Below are 14,660 nucleotides of genomic sequence, written 5' to 3' on the forward strand. Positions count from 1 at the left end.
TTCAGAAGCTGTTGATAACTGGCTGACTTGGAAGCCCCTGAAGAGAGGCTGTTCCTGATTGGTTGATTTTCAGAGACCGAGTTGGTTACCTCTAAACAATGGTTACACATTCACTACTTGGGTCTGGAGGCAAATTTTTATTTTCCTTTCTTGAATATAAAAAGTATAAAAAGTACTTTTATTTCCCTTTTCTTTTGATTTTCTTTCTGTTAAACCTGCAGGAAACACCTTAGGGATTGTTAACATTTTTATGAGCAGGAGTTTTTTTTTTTTTTCCTTTCTTTCTTCATGCAGCACTATTAATGATGATTCAAACACCGATCATTATGGCAGGGAAAAGTGCCGGGTTGTTAAAATTTACTATGACAAGATGCATTTAGAATACGTAGGACATCTTGACAAGGTCAATATGTGGTGCTAGACGTAATCATTAAATACATCCTGTGGCTAAAGAACTCCACTTTATGCGGGAAGGGACTGTGGCTCTGTGAGACTTTCTGGCCCACTGACCACAGCTGGAAACAATTCTAATTAGGATCTGCACTGCAAAAGGAGGGGTCTCCTGGGGTACGGTGAGCCTCTGATGCCGGTGCCCTGAACAGAACGCATCTCTAAGGGATCAAATGTTTCAAGGGTGGTGTGCAACTGACGAGAAGCAGGCAACTGCAGACAGGCAGCTAGTTGTCCAGGAGAACCAGGGATAAAAAGCCAGGTACAGAACTGAAGTACCCCAGCACGGACTGGCCAGAAGGGGCGGAGCTGGCCCGAGTCCCCGCCCCGGGCGCGTCCACGAGTATGGCTGCGGTGCCCAGAGTCCCCGAGGCGCTGCGAGACCTTAGGGCCCGTGGGTGTGTTGCCCGTGAACCGGCGCCCCGAATCGGCTTGTCCCCGTAACAGAACGGTCTAGCGCTCGGCCCCACGCTCACTGACGCCCCGGCTACGCGCGCCCCGCCCCGCCCCCACGTGCCCGCGCGCGCCTGCCCCGCCCCCTCGGCGCGCCCTCGCTCCGCCCTGCCGCTGGCCCGCTGCGGTGCCGGCGCCAGCGACCCTCCGCGCCCGGTGGTCCTCCGCCGCCTGCCTCCATGGACGCGTTCGCCCCACAGCAGCCGGGGCTGCCCCGCGCGCGCTTCGCTGGCACCTCTGGCCGTGGGGCGGCCTCCGTCAGGTACGCCGGGTCGAGGCTGCCGAGGGTGGCCGGGGATGCGCCGTGGGGCGGCTACGCCTCGGGTGGCAGGGCGTGGTCTGATATGGCTTCCTTGCGGAGGATTGTTTGAAACGGCTCTCCGAAGAACGTTTGCTGGAGCACGGCGACCTTCCGGAGGGACCGTGCTGTGACTATAGCTCGACCACCCGCCGCGGTTCCCAGAAGACCCCATTGTGACATTCCCACCCCAGGCCCTGTCTTCACGCGAGTGCGCCCCAGGAACTCCGCCGCACGAACCCCAACTCTCCTAGGTGTTCAGAGCCTTTGCCACAGACCGCAGCTCGGTTGTAGAGTTCCCGGTCCCCTGCATGCACATTGGCAGCATCTCCTCTCACCTGTCCCTGGCCATTGCATCCGACGCCCCCTCCACCCTGGGGAGCGCCCGATGCGGGGACGTGAAGGTCATTGGGGGCGCAGGAGGAAAAATGAAACTGTGGATAGGGAAAGAGGCCCGGATCCCCCCCCCCCACTCCTCTCCCCCACACATACACACAAAAGCGGCTGACACCAGGTCCATGATAGAATCCAGGAGTGTCGGTGTACGGGGAGCGGGGTTGATGTTAGGGAGGGCTGTCCTGCCCTTTTCTGTACATAAGATCTGTTTCTGTTCTCTGTCTTTGGGGCTGACCTTGATAGTCAGGGCAATTGTGACCGAGCTGGTATGGGGCTGCCAATGAAAAGAGGTTAGTGTGATGGAGGTGTTGCAGTAGGAAGAAATAAGGGAAGGGCGAGTCTTCTGAGGTTTGGACACTGCTAACCTGTCATTAAACTAAAAGAGGCTTTTTTGTTTGTTTGCTTACTTGCAGCCATTTGGCAAAACAAATGTGTTATTGTTCCCTTGGAAGGGGGTTGTCAACTAATATGTTAAAATGGCTTTTCCTGTTTTTGTTTTTGAGGCAGGTCCTCACTCTGTAGACCAGGCTGGCCTTAAACTCAAAGGGACCCACCTGATTCCTAAATGCTGACATTAAAGGCTTGTGCCACCATGCTTGGCCTGCTTTTTCTATGTTCCTGTTTGGGTATTTTAATGTTCTGTGTGTATGTGTTTCCCTCCATTGTTGAGGTCAAATCCCAGGGCATTGCACATGTTAGACAAGTACTATATCATATCCAGCCTTGTTTTCTATAGAGTTTTGTTGTTATTTATTTATTTATTTATTTACTTAGGGTGTGTTGTTTGATTTAATTGGCTCAAATCTATGAAGAGTAAAAAAACTATTTTAGGGGCTTAGCAGTTGGGAGCACTGGGTTCAATTCCCAGGACCCACATGACACCTCACAACTATCTGACATCACACAAACATGCATACAGGTGAAGCAGCTGTACATATAAAATAAAATATATCAATTATAGCCGAGTGGTGGTTGTGTACACCTTTAGTCCTAGCACTTGGGAGGCAGAGGCAGTCAGATCTCTTTGAGGTAGAGGCCAACCTGGTCTACAGAGTGAATTCCAGGACAGGCTCCCAAAGCTACATAAACACTGTCTCAAAAAACAAACCAACAAATGTATTTATTTGTTTATTTTTATTTTCTAGACAGAGTCTCACTATGTAGACCTGGCTGGTCTGTGTTGGGATTAAAGATACGAGCGACCTTGCCTGACTTTTTGATTTTTAAATTACATGTATTTATTTATTTATTGTGTGTCTGTCAGACTGTGTGTGTATGCCATAGAGTATGACGGCCAAAGGACAACTTGCCTGGAGTCCTTTCTCCACTCTCTCTTATGTGGGTCACAGGATTGGACTCAGTCAGGCTTGGCAGCAAGTGCCTTTACACAAGGAGCCATTCTGCAAGCCCCAAAACTAATTCTCCTCTTTCATTTCCCAGGATTCCTTCACACGTTCTGGCAGTGTGTTTATTGGGTGACTAAGACAGGAAAGAAGAATGAAGCGATTAGATAGCAATGAAACAATGCATTTTGGATTCTTGGTTTGCTTCTGTTTGACACTGTAAATTTTCTGCCCTCGTAGGAATTCTTTCCAGGCTTTACAGTGTGTAGTGCTTAGCTGCTTGTGGAAGCAGTCTCCACTCTCTCTCAGGGCTTCTGCCAGATGGCATCACTGTTTGAAAGTATTTGAACGTTTTATGGGTATTGAACAGGATGCTTTAGAATTGGGAGCAGCCATTCGATAAATCTAGGCTCTCTGTAGGGGTGTGTACCTGTCCTCAGGTGTTCAAGCGCCACACTTGTTTGGTGCGGTGCTGGAGATGAAACCCAGAGGCTTGTAAATGGCAGCAAAGTGCTCTCCCTCTGAACTGTATCCCCATGACAAGCTCAGTAATCTTTATTTGAACTTTAAAAATGATTACATCTTGGTGGAGCACACCTTTAGTCCCGACACTTGGGGAGTCAGAAGCAGGCAGCTCTCTGTGAGTTCAAGGCCATTCTGATATACAAAGCTATACAGAGAAACCCTGTCTAAAAAAACAAAACAAAACAAAACAAAAATAAACAAAATAACAAAACAAAAAAATTGCATTTTAAAATATTTCGGTTTAGATTTATTCGTAAGTATGAGTATACTGTGTTTGTATGTGGGAATGTGCAGGTGAGTATAGGTGCCCAATGAGTCCAGGTAGGTGTTGGATCCCCTGGAACTGGAGTTAGAAGCAGTTGTAAGTTATCTGACATGGGTGCAGGGACCTGATCTCAGGGCCATCTCTCAGGCCTCACATTTTCATTTGCTTAACCAAAGATATGTGTATGTGCCTGTTTAAGTGTGTCGCGGAGCATTTGTGGCCATCAGAGGACAACTTTTGGGAATTGATTCTTTCCCAATATCATACTGGTCTCGGATCTAGCTCATGCCATCAGTCTTGATGCCAACTCCTTTACCCACTAAGTTCTTTTGCTGGCCCTTGATTTGAATCTTTTTGAGACTTGAGAGTGGAAAAGCAACTTTACCATAAAAATCCACCCCCAGAATAAATGCTAGCCACCTGTTTGCTTATTGATCCTTTTTGCAGTGACAGGCCTCACTATATAGCCCTAGAACTTGCTGTGTGGACTGAGCTAGTGTTGAACTTGGGGTAATTTTCCTGCCTCTGTCTCCAATGCTAAAATTACAAGAATATGTACTATACCTGGCTTATTTACTTTCTTTTAAAAATTTTTTTATTATTTATTATTAGTGTATTTGTTGGGAGGGGGCAGACACACTGGTTTCGTGGTATGTGTGGGGAGGTCGAGGGTGACTTGTTTTCTCCTTGAACTCAGGTCATAAGGCTTGCACATTCAGCACTTTTACCCACCGAGTCATCTCTGCTCTTTACTTTCTTTTGTTTTCTCTTTTTATTTTCCCTTTGGCTTTTTGAGACAGATTCTCACTTAAGTAGCTTGTGATGGCCTGGAACTCCCTAGGTAGACCAGGCTGGCCTTAAACTCAGTGATCCACCTTTCTCTACCTCCTCAGTACTAGGAGCTCTTTACTTTCTTAAAGGTAGTATTTTTATGTTAAGATATATATAGGATTGGGAGTATCCATGCCCTATTCTGATTTCTGCAGGCACTGGTACATGTGGAACATACACTCACACAGGTGAAATGTATAGACATATGCGGTGTATGTGTGTGTGTATGTATGTGTATGTTGGCTGACTTTATTAGTCATACCTGAACTCTGAATTTTGCATAAGATGGCTTGATTGAAACTTGACTTTAGTTAGTGCATGGTTTAACATCAGGCCTTTGCTAAAGAAATTTTGGTGAAGGATCCCTTCATTTTCCACCTCTCTGTGGTTGAACATGCTTTTCTTACCTATCCAAGTTCTTGACTTGTTTTCCCTAATGGTTTTGAATTAAATCTTACTCTGTAGCTTAGGCTGGCTTTGAACTTGGTTGGTCCTCCTGGCTCAGCCTTTGGTATCATGCCTGCCTTTCCCCCTTCACTTTGTCATTTTTGAGGGCAACACCCTCTAGTCAACCACATTTGGTTTCTTTCTTAGAGTTTGGTTTCTTTGTTGTTCTCTCACTCCCGAAAGATGAAAGAAGCAGGCTCAACTAATGAAGTCACATTCCTAGAGATCATAGATGGTGCTTGCAACCACATGGCTTCTGTAAGGGAATCCATTCTCACAGATGAACAATGGAGAGCGGAAGTGAAAATATTGTGCCTCAGAATTAAAGCCCTCTTTCTAAGGTTATAGTCAGATAATTTTGGTTTCTGTCCCTCCAAGCATGTAGAATTAGAGTTTCTTTCCTCTTTCAAATTGGCTTGGAAGTTGTTGTTGGTTCTTGGTTAATGAAATGTGCATAGGAATAACATTGTAGCCCTTCATTAAAAGCTTCACAGTGTAATTTGTTACTCTCTTTCCTTTTGTTGTCTAGGCTGTTACTGTTCCAAAGTCACTCCTCCACCACTCTGGAATCCAGAGTGAGCATTAGAAAGAAGTTAAATATCACTGGGGTTTTGGAATTAAAAAATTATTTTTAAATTTTTTGTTAGATTTTTAAAAAAAAATTATTTTATATGTTAATGTCTTGCCTGCCAAATGTCCATGTTAATGCCCATGCACCATGTGCATGCTTGGTGCCAGCAGAGGTCAAAAGAGGTCATCAGATCCCCTAAAACTTGAGTTGTGAACCACTATATTGGTTCTGAGGATCAAAGTGAAGCCTTCTGCAAGAGCATGGAGTGCTCTTAAATGCTGAGCCATCTCTCCAGCCTGAATAAAAAGTTTTTGGTTTGGGGTGATAGGCTGAGATTAAATTAGGCATGCACCACCTCTCTTCAAAACTTGTTAAAGAAATTGTGTATGTGTGTGTGTGTGTGTGTGTGTGTGAGAGAGAGAGAGAGAGAGAGAGAGAGAGAGAGAGAGAGAGAGAGAGAGAGATGTGCACACACACCACAGGTGTGTGGAGGTCTGAAGAACAGTTTATCTGGAATAAGTTCTCTCCTACCATGTAGATCCGTAGGTCCCTGGGATTAAACTCTGGTCGACAAGGTTTAACAGCAAACACCTTTACCTACTGAACCATTTCTCTGGCCCTAGCATTTTTCCTTAACCAAAATATAACCTAACTTACCTGAACTAATCCTGAGGAAATATACTGTTCTACTTCAAAATATATTTCTGCAGAAAGTCTCTCAGAAACTTCAGAAGTTCAAGAACCTCATTTGATACCCAATTCAAGGTCAATCTGGGCTACCTCAGACCCTGACTGATATAACAAGTAACAACAAAACCCCTTCAAAAATGCCCAAGCAGTTGCTTGGATACTGGCTGAGAAAGCTTAGTGTGGTTCTAGGAGAAGCACAAAGGTTTGCTTGTTAAGATTTGTAGCTTTATTTCTGCCCAGAGGTAGTTGGCCTCACTGCTTGCCTTTGCACTTAGGTCTGGGGTGACAGTGTGTTTGCTGTGTGTCTTTAGTTCTGTGACATCCCTAGTGCTCAGTAACATGACAGTACTTCCTAGCTTTGCTGCTCTCCTCTAGAGGAGAGTAAATGTGAGAGATGTTACACATCTTAAACTGTTGGTTTTGCCCTGAAATTTATCTTCAAAGGGATGGGGGGGGGGGGATATAGTTCAGCAGTAAGGGCTCTTGGCACCAACACTGAGGACCTGAATTCAAACCCCAGAACCCACATGGTAGACAGAGAAACCCAGTTCCACACCTACATGTACGCACACAGTGATATATGCATGACAACACATGCAGTATACAACACACACAAATAAGTGAATACATCAATAGAAAAAAATAAAAATAAGAATAAGAAATTATAGTTTGGGTACTTACCTTTGACATAAAGCCCTAGTTTGAAGAAAAGGCAGCTTACTTGGTATTTTTATTTATTTTTGAGACAGGTTGTCACTGTGTAACCTTGGCTGATCTAGAACTTGCTTACAGACCAGGCTGGCCTCAAACTCACAAGAGATTCAATTTCTTCTTTCTCCAGGGAGTTGATATTGAAGGTGTGTGCCACCCACCTGGTTTTAATTTAACATTTTAAATTATGTGTATGTACTGTGTGTTATGTGTGTGTGTGCGTGCACATGTACATGTTAGTATATATGGTATAGCAATCAAAGAACAACTTGAGGGAATAAGTTCTCTCCTTCTACCATATGTGGCTTGGGGACTCTTAACTCAGGTTGTCAGATTATTTGGTGGCAAGTACCTTAACCCATCTCATTGGAGCCTTAGCATGCTTTTTAAAAACTTCAATTTTTCCTAGACACAGTGGGGAGGGCCTTGGTTCTTCGTCAACATGGCAATGGGACAGACTTCGTTGACTCCCATGGGAGACATCACCCTCTCTGAGGAGCAAAAAGGGGGGGTGGGAGGAAGGTGATGGGGAGCAGGAGGAGGGGAGAGAGGGGGAAACTGTGATTAGTATGTTAAAAAGAAAGGAAAAAAAAACATCAAATTTTGAAATAATTTTAGATTTCGGGATGAGTTGTAGTACAGAACCATGGTGCATTTATTACAATGAAGGCATCAGTGTTGATGTAACTTTAGTTTAATTAGTTAACTTTTGTTTGCTTGGAGTTTAGTACTCCAGACTTTATTTCCTCAAGTGAACTCTCTATCTAGAATTCCACATTGTACTTGACTTGGACATGTTTATAGCAGTCAACGATTTGAGGGAGGATAATTGTGAATGCTTCTTGAATGAATGCTGTGAAACTGATTTTACAAAGAGCAGGAAGTGAGAAGTGCTCATAGTCAGCCAAAGAGAAGGGACAGCGTGGAAAATATCAGCACAGTGAGCAGACCTCTCCATAGTATTTGCTGTTTGTGATGACTCCTTTTCTTGAATTCTTGAATTTTGCATCTTTTTCTTGTTGTTTTGTTTTTGTTTTTTAAGACAAGGTTTCTCTGTGTATCCCTGGCTGTCCTGGAGTTCACTCTGTAGACCAGACTGGCCTTGAGCTCAGAGACCCACCTGCCTCTGCTTCTCAAGTGCTGGGATTAAATGTGTGTGCCACCACTGCCTGGCTGAATTTGTATAGGTGTAACTTGAGCATTCATTTTTAACCAGGTAGTCTATCAGGAACTACATTCAGAAGCTAATAAGAGAATCAGCAAAAATGACTTGAGCATGTATTCTCGGTTGTAAAATATGTCCTCCAGAGGAGGGTAGGCCTTTGCTGGTGTAAAGTTACCAAGGAGCCAGGCCGCTTTACTGGGTAGTCTTCATGGTAAGAGGAGGGAAGGAGATTAGTCCTTCTAGTTGAGTCAGTTCCCTTACAGGAGCTTTCCCAAAAGCTTCTGTGTCTGCCTTGTTTGTTAGATAGCTCCAGAAGCAGAGGAATCTGGTCTTTGCTAACCTAAGGAAAATGGTGTATTATTAATGAATGGGAGAATGAGTATGGATCAACAGTGTTTCGACTCTACCACAGCGAGATAACTGTAGAAGGAGGATTATAATGCACTGAACGATGTGGCTATGTGGATTTGGGTATCTTAGTCAATGTTCTGTTGCTGTGGAGAGACACTGTGACCACAGCAACTCTTATAAAGAGTTATGATTGAGGTTTAGTTTAGTTCAATCATCATGGTGGGAAGCATGCTGGCACACAAGTGGCATGGTGGAGGAGAGGTGGCTTAGAGTCCTACATCCATACCCTCAGGCAGCCCGAAGAGCAGAGACCCTGGGCCTGCTTGAGCATTGAAACCCCAAGGCCCAACCTAGTACACACTTCTTCTAACAAGGCCACACCTACTCCCCAACAGAATGCTGCTCCCTAAGCATTTAAATATATGAGCCTGTGGGGCCCATTGTTACTCAACTACCACAGTGGACGTACCTGGAGAAAACTGAAATTACCACATAGTTACGTGACAGTAGCGTGTTCTTTAGTCATACCATATGTGTATCAGTTTGAGTCATTTTATAGTTACTGGTTAACCATATTTGGTCATGACAGTAGCAATATTAACTTTGCCTTACCTGTCACCAGTGTTGGACATCAGTGGAGATGGCATTTACGGCCTTACCACATGCCTGCCTTTGCCTTTCCCAAGTATCTTGATTTTGACAAGGGAAGTAAAGGATAGGAGCTTTACTATAAAGGCCAGGTCTCATCGCTGTCTCAGTCCTGAAGTGAGCGCATTCTAACCAAGACCAGAAGTCTAGGTTAGTACAGACAGGCTGCTTTATTCTTGCTGTGATTCCCTCCAGCATTGTAATAGGAAGAATTTCAAAACTACAGACAAGTTGATGTCTATACCTAGATTCCATACTTTATTTGGTGGTTTTTTTGAGGGGAGTCTGTTTGTTTGTTTTTTATTGGCATTGGAAGTCAAACCAATGCTTGAGACCAATTCCAGGGATTTGGAATTGCTAGGCAAGCACTCTCCCGTTGAGCTGTTTCCCTAGCAGTGTATTTATTCTGCTTTTGAATGTGGTTTGATCTTCTATGCAGTAAGGGCGGTTAAGAGACACTCTCAGAGCACCCAATCCACCCGGAAGAGACAGAGATCGCCGGAGCTGTCTGGAAGACATACTCTGACCTGTGAGCTGCTGTAGGTTGTGCTGGGAGCTGTCGTCCACACTGACAGCTTTGGTGATGGGCTGCCTGAGCCATTTCTGCTCTTACCAGGAGCCCCGATAAAACTCACTGGTTCACGAAGCTGGACTTTGGTGGTCCCCTACCTTGATCTGTCCTAAGTTCCCAGTATGGGATGAATAGACACTTAGTGGTCTTCCCAGGAATAGTGACTTACAACAACCCTCCCGCCTCTACTTACCAATTGCTCAGGTGTGTACTGAGTGTGTCACTGACTTTTAATAGACCTCCCAGGTTCAACTTACTTCCCTTCACTCTGCTGTCAGTTAAGCTAATAGAGTAATTTATTAAAGTATAGCTCATTTCTTGTGGCATTGCTGTTTTCAGAACGCTTCTAGTAAAGGCTAACCTGTGAGCTGAGGGGCTGGAGAGGTGGCTCTGTGGGGACCTGCTGTTCTTGCAGAGAGCTTGGATCCAGCACCCAAGAAAAGCACCATGGAAAGATTATCCATGGCTGCTCACTGATTAGAATTTCATGAAAAACAAAAAGCAGACAGACATGCCATTCCTTCAGTGTCTTATAGTGCTGTGTCACATTAGATACTGGTTTAGAGATCGTGCAGCATCTTTGCAGTTTAAATGGTGAAGTGATAGGAAAACTGGTGAGTAGAAGAGATCCTGCATGGGGTTCCTGTGCTGTTGAAGGAAGGCATCTGCTCATGTGTCATGCTCTTCACAAGAACACAAGTGCAGGCTGGCTTTCTAGAGGTGTCTGGCCTACACTCTAGCTGGGAGTTTGACAGCCAAGTTGTTGCCACCGTAGCTTTCTGCAGCCGTAGTGGCAGTCTCTGGGTCTCTTTACCCTGCAAGAGCTTGCATAGCTACTGTATGCCTGAGAATGCCAAGATCTCCACACCTGTCTTTGAGCCGTCCTCTGCTGGTGTCCATTGGTGTCATCTCTCACGCCCAGACTATTTCTACACCCAAGGAAAACCTAGGGAAAAAATAATAGTGTAAGAGCAGCAGTCTTCTTTGAGGTCTTGGAGATTGGATCCAGATTTGGGGGGGGAAGGGGGGAAGAGAGAGAGAGAGAGATTATTTTTAGTTCTAGGGACTGTATCTAGAGACAGGAAAAAATACTCTACCATTGAGCTATATCCTCAGCTTCCCATGAGTTTTTTCTTGTTTTGTGTGTGGGGTGGTGTTTTTGTTTTTACATTTATTATTTGCTTGTTTGGTTGGGGGGGCATGTGCTCCAGGTGCATGTATGGTAATCAGAGAACAACTTAGAATCTGTTCTTTTCTTCACCATGAGGGTCCTGCACGTCAAACCCACATTTGGTGGCAAGTGCCTTTACCCCTTGTGGGTTACTATTGTTATGATGAAACACTGTGACTAAAAAGCTGCTTGGTGAGGAATGGGTTTACTTGGCTTATGCTTCCATATCACTGTTTATTATTGAAGGAAGTCAGGACAGGAACTCAGACAGGGCAGGAACACAGAGGCAGGAGCTGATGCAGAGGCCATGGAGGAGTGCTGCTTACTGGCTTGCTCTTTATGATTTACTTAATCTGCTTTCTTACAACACCCAGGACCACCAGACTGGGGTGGCCCACCCACACAATAGGCTGGGCCCTCCTACCCCAATCACTAATTAAGAAAACATCCTACAGGCTTGCCTGTAGCTCAGTCTTATGGAGATATTTTCTCAATTGAGGCTCCCTCCTTTCCAATGACTCTAGCTTATGCCAAGTTGACATAACACTGGCCAGAACACTCACTACATAACTTCTGAAGGCGAAACTCTGTAACTTATGAGCAAACACAGGTTATCGATGATGTGCCAGCCTTGCTCAGGTACTGTGAGCTATAAGGCAGCATTACTGTGTAATTTGGGGTATGTTCATATAGACACATAACAAACTCATATATATGACCTTTGGGTATAAGGATCAGTGAAGATTTTAGTTTTGTGTAAATTCTCTATTCTTTATGAAAGGACAGTAAACATGTTATAGTTTCAAATTAACAGTGATTAATTCTGGGTTATGGGAGCAAATAAGTGAGAATAGGGTGATTGTGCTTTTCCTTACAAATCAGGCATTTCTTTCTTTTTCTTTCTTTTTTTTTTTTAATTAAAAGTAAATAAGTAACTGTAATGCTTCATGGTTCAGTGACAGATCAGCTGTATTCTGGTTAAAGATTTAATTTGAGAAGCAAGAAATGTGCAAAGGGGAAAAAATTTAGCTTTACCCATTTGATAAGAAAGCACTAGTCAGGATAATGTTCTACTTAAGGAGAAAAGACACTCTTTACATTTATGTGCTCCTACTTTTATTTGGACTGGACTGGGTACAAGGAGGAAAAAGTCTCCTATTTTCAGTATTGTCTTGGCTTTCAACAGCAGTTGCCAGGGAAACACTTTTGTTTCTTGGTCACATGATCTGGTCATGCTTTTTGTCAGTGGCTGGTTATAAGTTTGTAAACCAAAGAGCTCTTGGTAACCTTGGCAGGCAGTCAGCATACTGTCCTGAATAGAAAATGGGCCAAAGGTCTAGCTTGTGAAGTCTTTCTAGTGGGAAAATGACTGCAAGATCGGTTCTCTATTAAAGAAGAAAACATACAGGGGCAGATAGGAAGTTTATTTAATATTAAAATTACTTTGCCACTTCTATACTGTTACTTCTAAAGCATTGTTATTCCATATGACCCTTTCCTCACAGCCTCTAATTTTTATTATAAAACTACAGAAAAAGTGAAAGAATGTGTGATGAATACTCATGAAGCCTAACACACAGATTTATTCATTTGTTTTTGAAGTAGGTCTCACTGTGTAACCCTGTCCTCTGGAACTCTGTCCTCTCACTACCCCCCATATATTTTAGAATAAACCCCTCTATATCCATAAAATTCTTGGCAGTTGATTGGGATTGTGTTAAACCATGTTAATTTGAGGAGAATTGATACTTGTACTATGCTGGGTGACCATACCCCTGAGTAAAACCGAGTCTCCCTTCCCTAGCAGCCATCAGCAGCCAAGAGCTCCTCAGCTAGCAATGGGAACTCAGAACCCTTTCCCCGGCCATGTTGAGTTTTTGACTTGGGCAGTGGTGGCACACACCTTTGATCCCAGCACTTGGGAAGCAGAGGCAGGCAGATCTCTTCAAGTTAGAGGCCAGCTTGGTGTACAGAGCAAGCTCCAGGATAGCTAAGGCTGTTACACAAAGAAACCCTGTCTTGAATGTCTTGAAAATCCAGAGAGAGAGAGAGAGAGAGAGAGAGAGAGAGAGAGAGAGAGAGAGAGAGAGAGCTGGGGCAAGCGGGGATGGGAGGGTGGGAGGGTGGGAGGGGACACACAGGACGCGACACATTTTGACTGTCTTGAATTTGTGCAGGTAACCACACCCACTGTGAGTTCATGTGTGCAGTGGTTGTATCTTGTCCAGAAAGACTGCACTTCGTCGTACTGCTCCCTATCCTCCAGCCTTGTTGGGGGGTGGGGGTGGGGTTCCTATGAAGGTCCCCTCAGAGCCACTTGTTTTCTTCTCAGCAGTTTGATCAGTTGTGAACTTCTTCATTAGCCATTGTAGAAAGAAGTTTCTCTGAGCAAGATCAGGAGGAGCATAGCTCTGTGAGTGTAAACACAAATATTTAGAAAGTAGTTCCATGACTTCCATCGAAGAAAACAATAGCACTAGGTTTCACCTGGTTCCTGAGACCACCCCAGCCAAGGGCTTTGAGCCAAGTTGACCGTACCAGACATGGATTTCCTTCTGTGGAGCAGGCCTGAAATCCAATCGTAAGGTGGTTGGTTCACCCATAGCAGTCATGACATTACTATCATATCAGTGGGCACATCTTGCCTGGCAGGTTGTTATTGTAGCATGTGTTAGGTATGACCACTGATGTCCTTCTCCTCCAGCAGCCTGCTTGGCACATTGTAGCACTGTGAAAGCTGGCCATCAGAGAGAGAGTTCTCTAGTCAATTCCAGATGTTTTTCTTTGTCCTGCAGTAAAAATGTGTGATGTCTTCTGCAGTAGATTTTTTTTTGTGTGTGTGTGTGTGAGAGAATGAATGAATGAATTTCTCACCATGAGCCCTGGCAGGCCTGGAACTCATTATTTAGACCAAGCTAGCCTTGAATTTATAGAAATGCGCCTACCTATGCCCAGAAAGTGCTGGGGTTAAAAACATGTACCACCATACTCAGCCTGCAGTTTGTTTTTTGAAATTTTTCTTCTGTATGTTTTGTCTGTGTGCATTTCTATGCATCACATGTGTGCCTGGGGCTCAAGGAGGCTAGAACAGGGTGTCAGGACCCCAGGTCTGAAGTTATAGATGCTTGTGAGCCACTATGTGGGTGTTGGGAATTGAACCCAGATCCTCTGAAGAGCAGCCAATGCTCTTAATACTGAGCTATCTCTCCAGCTCTTTACTCTGTTTTTGGTGGGCAACCAAGAGCAATGGCAATAGCCTGTCTTGTTTGGGGGAGCCTCTGGAGCCTTTCTGATCAATAACTTATAGGATAGTATCCCATGCCCTGTACTGGGATTTTCATTTAATAGCTCATATCTTCTGGGAACAGCACTGTATCCATTTAGGGTGCCTCCACTCAACTCTTTTAAGTCATATTTTTAGGAGAGTTCTGTGTGTGTGTGTGTGTAGTACCATGTATGTACAGGTGCCCCAGGAGGCCAAAAGAGGGCATTGGGTCCCCTGGAACTGGCATTAAAAGCAGGTATAAGTTGCCAAAGTGGGTGCTGCGTTCTGGACCTGGGTCTTGGGACTGAACTCTGGTTCTATGGAAGAGCAACAAGTACCATTTCTCCAGCCCCTTAAGTCATATTTTAAAATGACATAGTAGTGAGTTTCCATGAGACTTTTTTTTTTTGTAATAAATCCTTAGTTTGGGGGTTTGGAGAGATGGCTTAGCAGTTAAGAGTACCAACTGCTCTGCCAGAAGAGACCTGGGTTCAATTCCCAGCACTCAC

At 44.5% G+C, this 14,660-nt stretch overlaps 1 protein-coding gene across 1 annotated transcript in view; it reads left to right on the forward strand.

Moving 5' to 3' along the window:
* Window positions 1-980: 980 nt before the first annotated feature.
* Window positions 981-14,660, forward strand: part of Dnaaf9 (dynein axonemal assembly factor 9) — a 116,747-nt gene continuing 103,067 nt past the window's right edge. The window contains exon 1 of the mRNA XM_051183366.1: window positions 981-1,165. Within this exon, the coding sequence (XP_051039323.1) occupies window positions 1,083-1,165 (83 nt within the window). The 5' untranslated portion in view covers window positions 981-1,082. The remainder of the gene's footprint in view (window positions 1,166-14,660) is intronic.

This window comes from Phodopus roborovskii, unplaced genomic scaffold, assembly GCF_943737965.1.
Source record: "Phodopus roborovskii unplaced genomic scaffold, PHOROB, whole genome shotgun sequence".
NCBI classification, from domain to species: domain Eukaryota; kingdom Metazoa; phylum Chordata; class Mammalia; order Rodentia; family Cricetidae; genus Phodopus; species Phodopus roborovskii.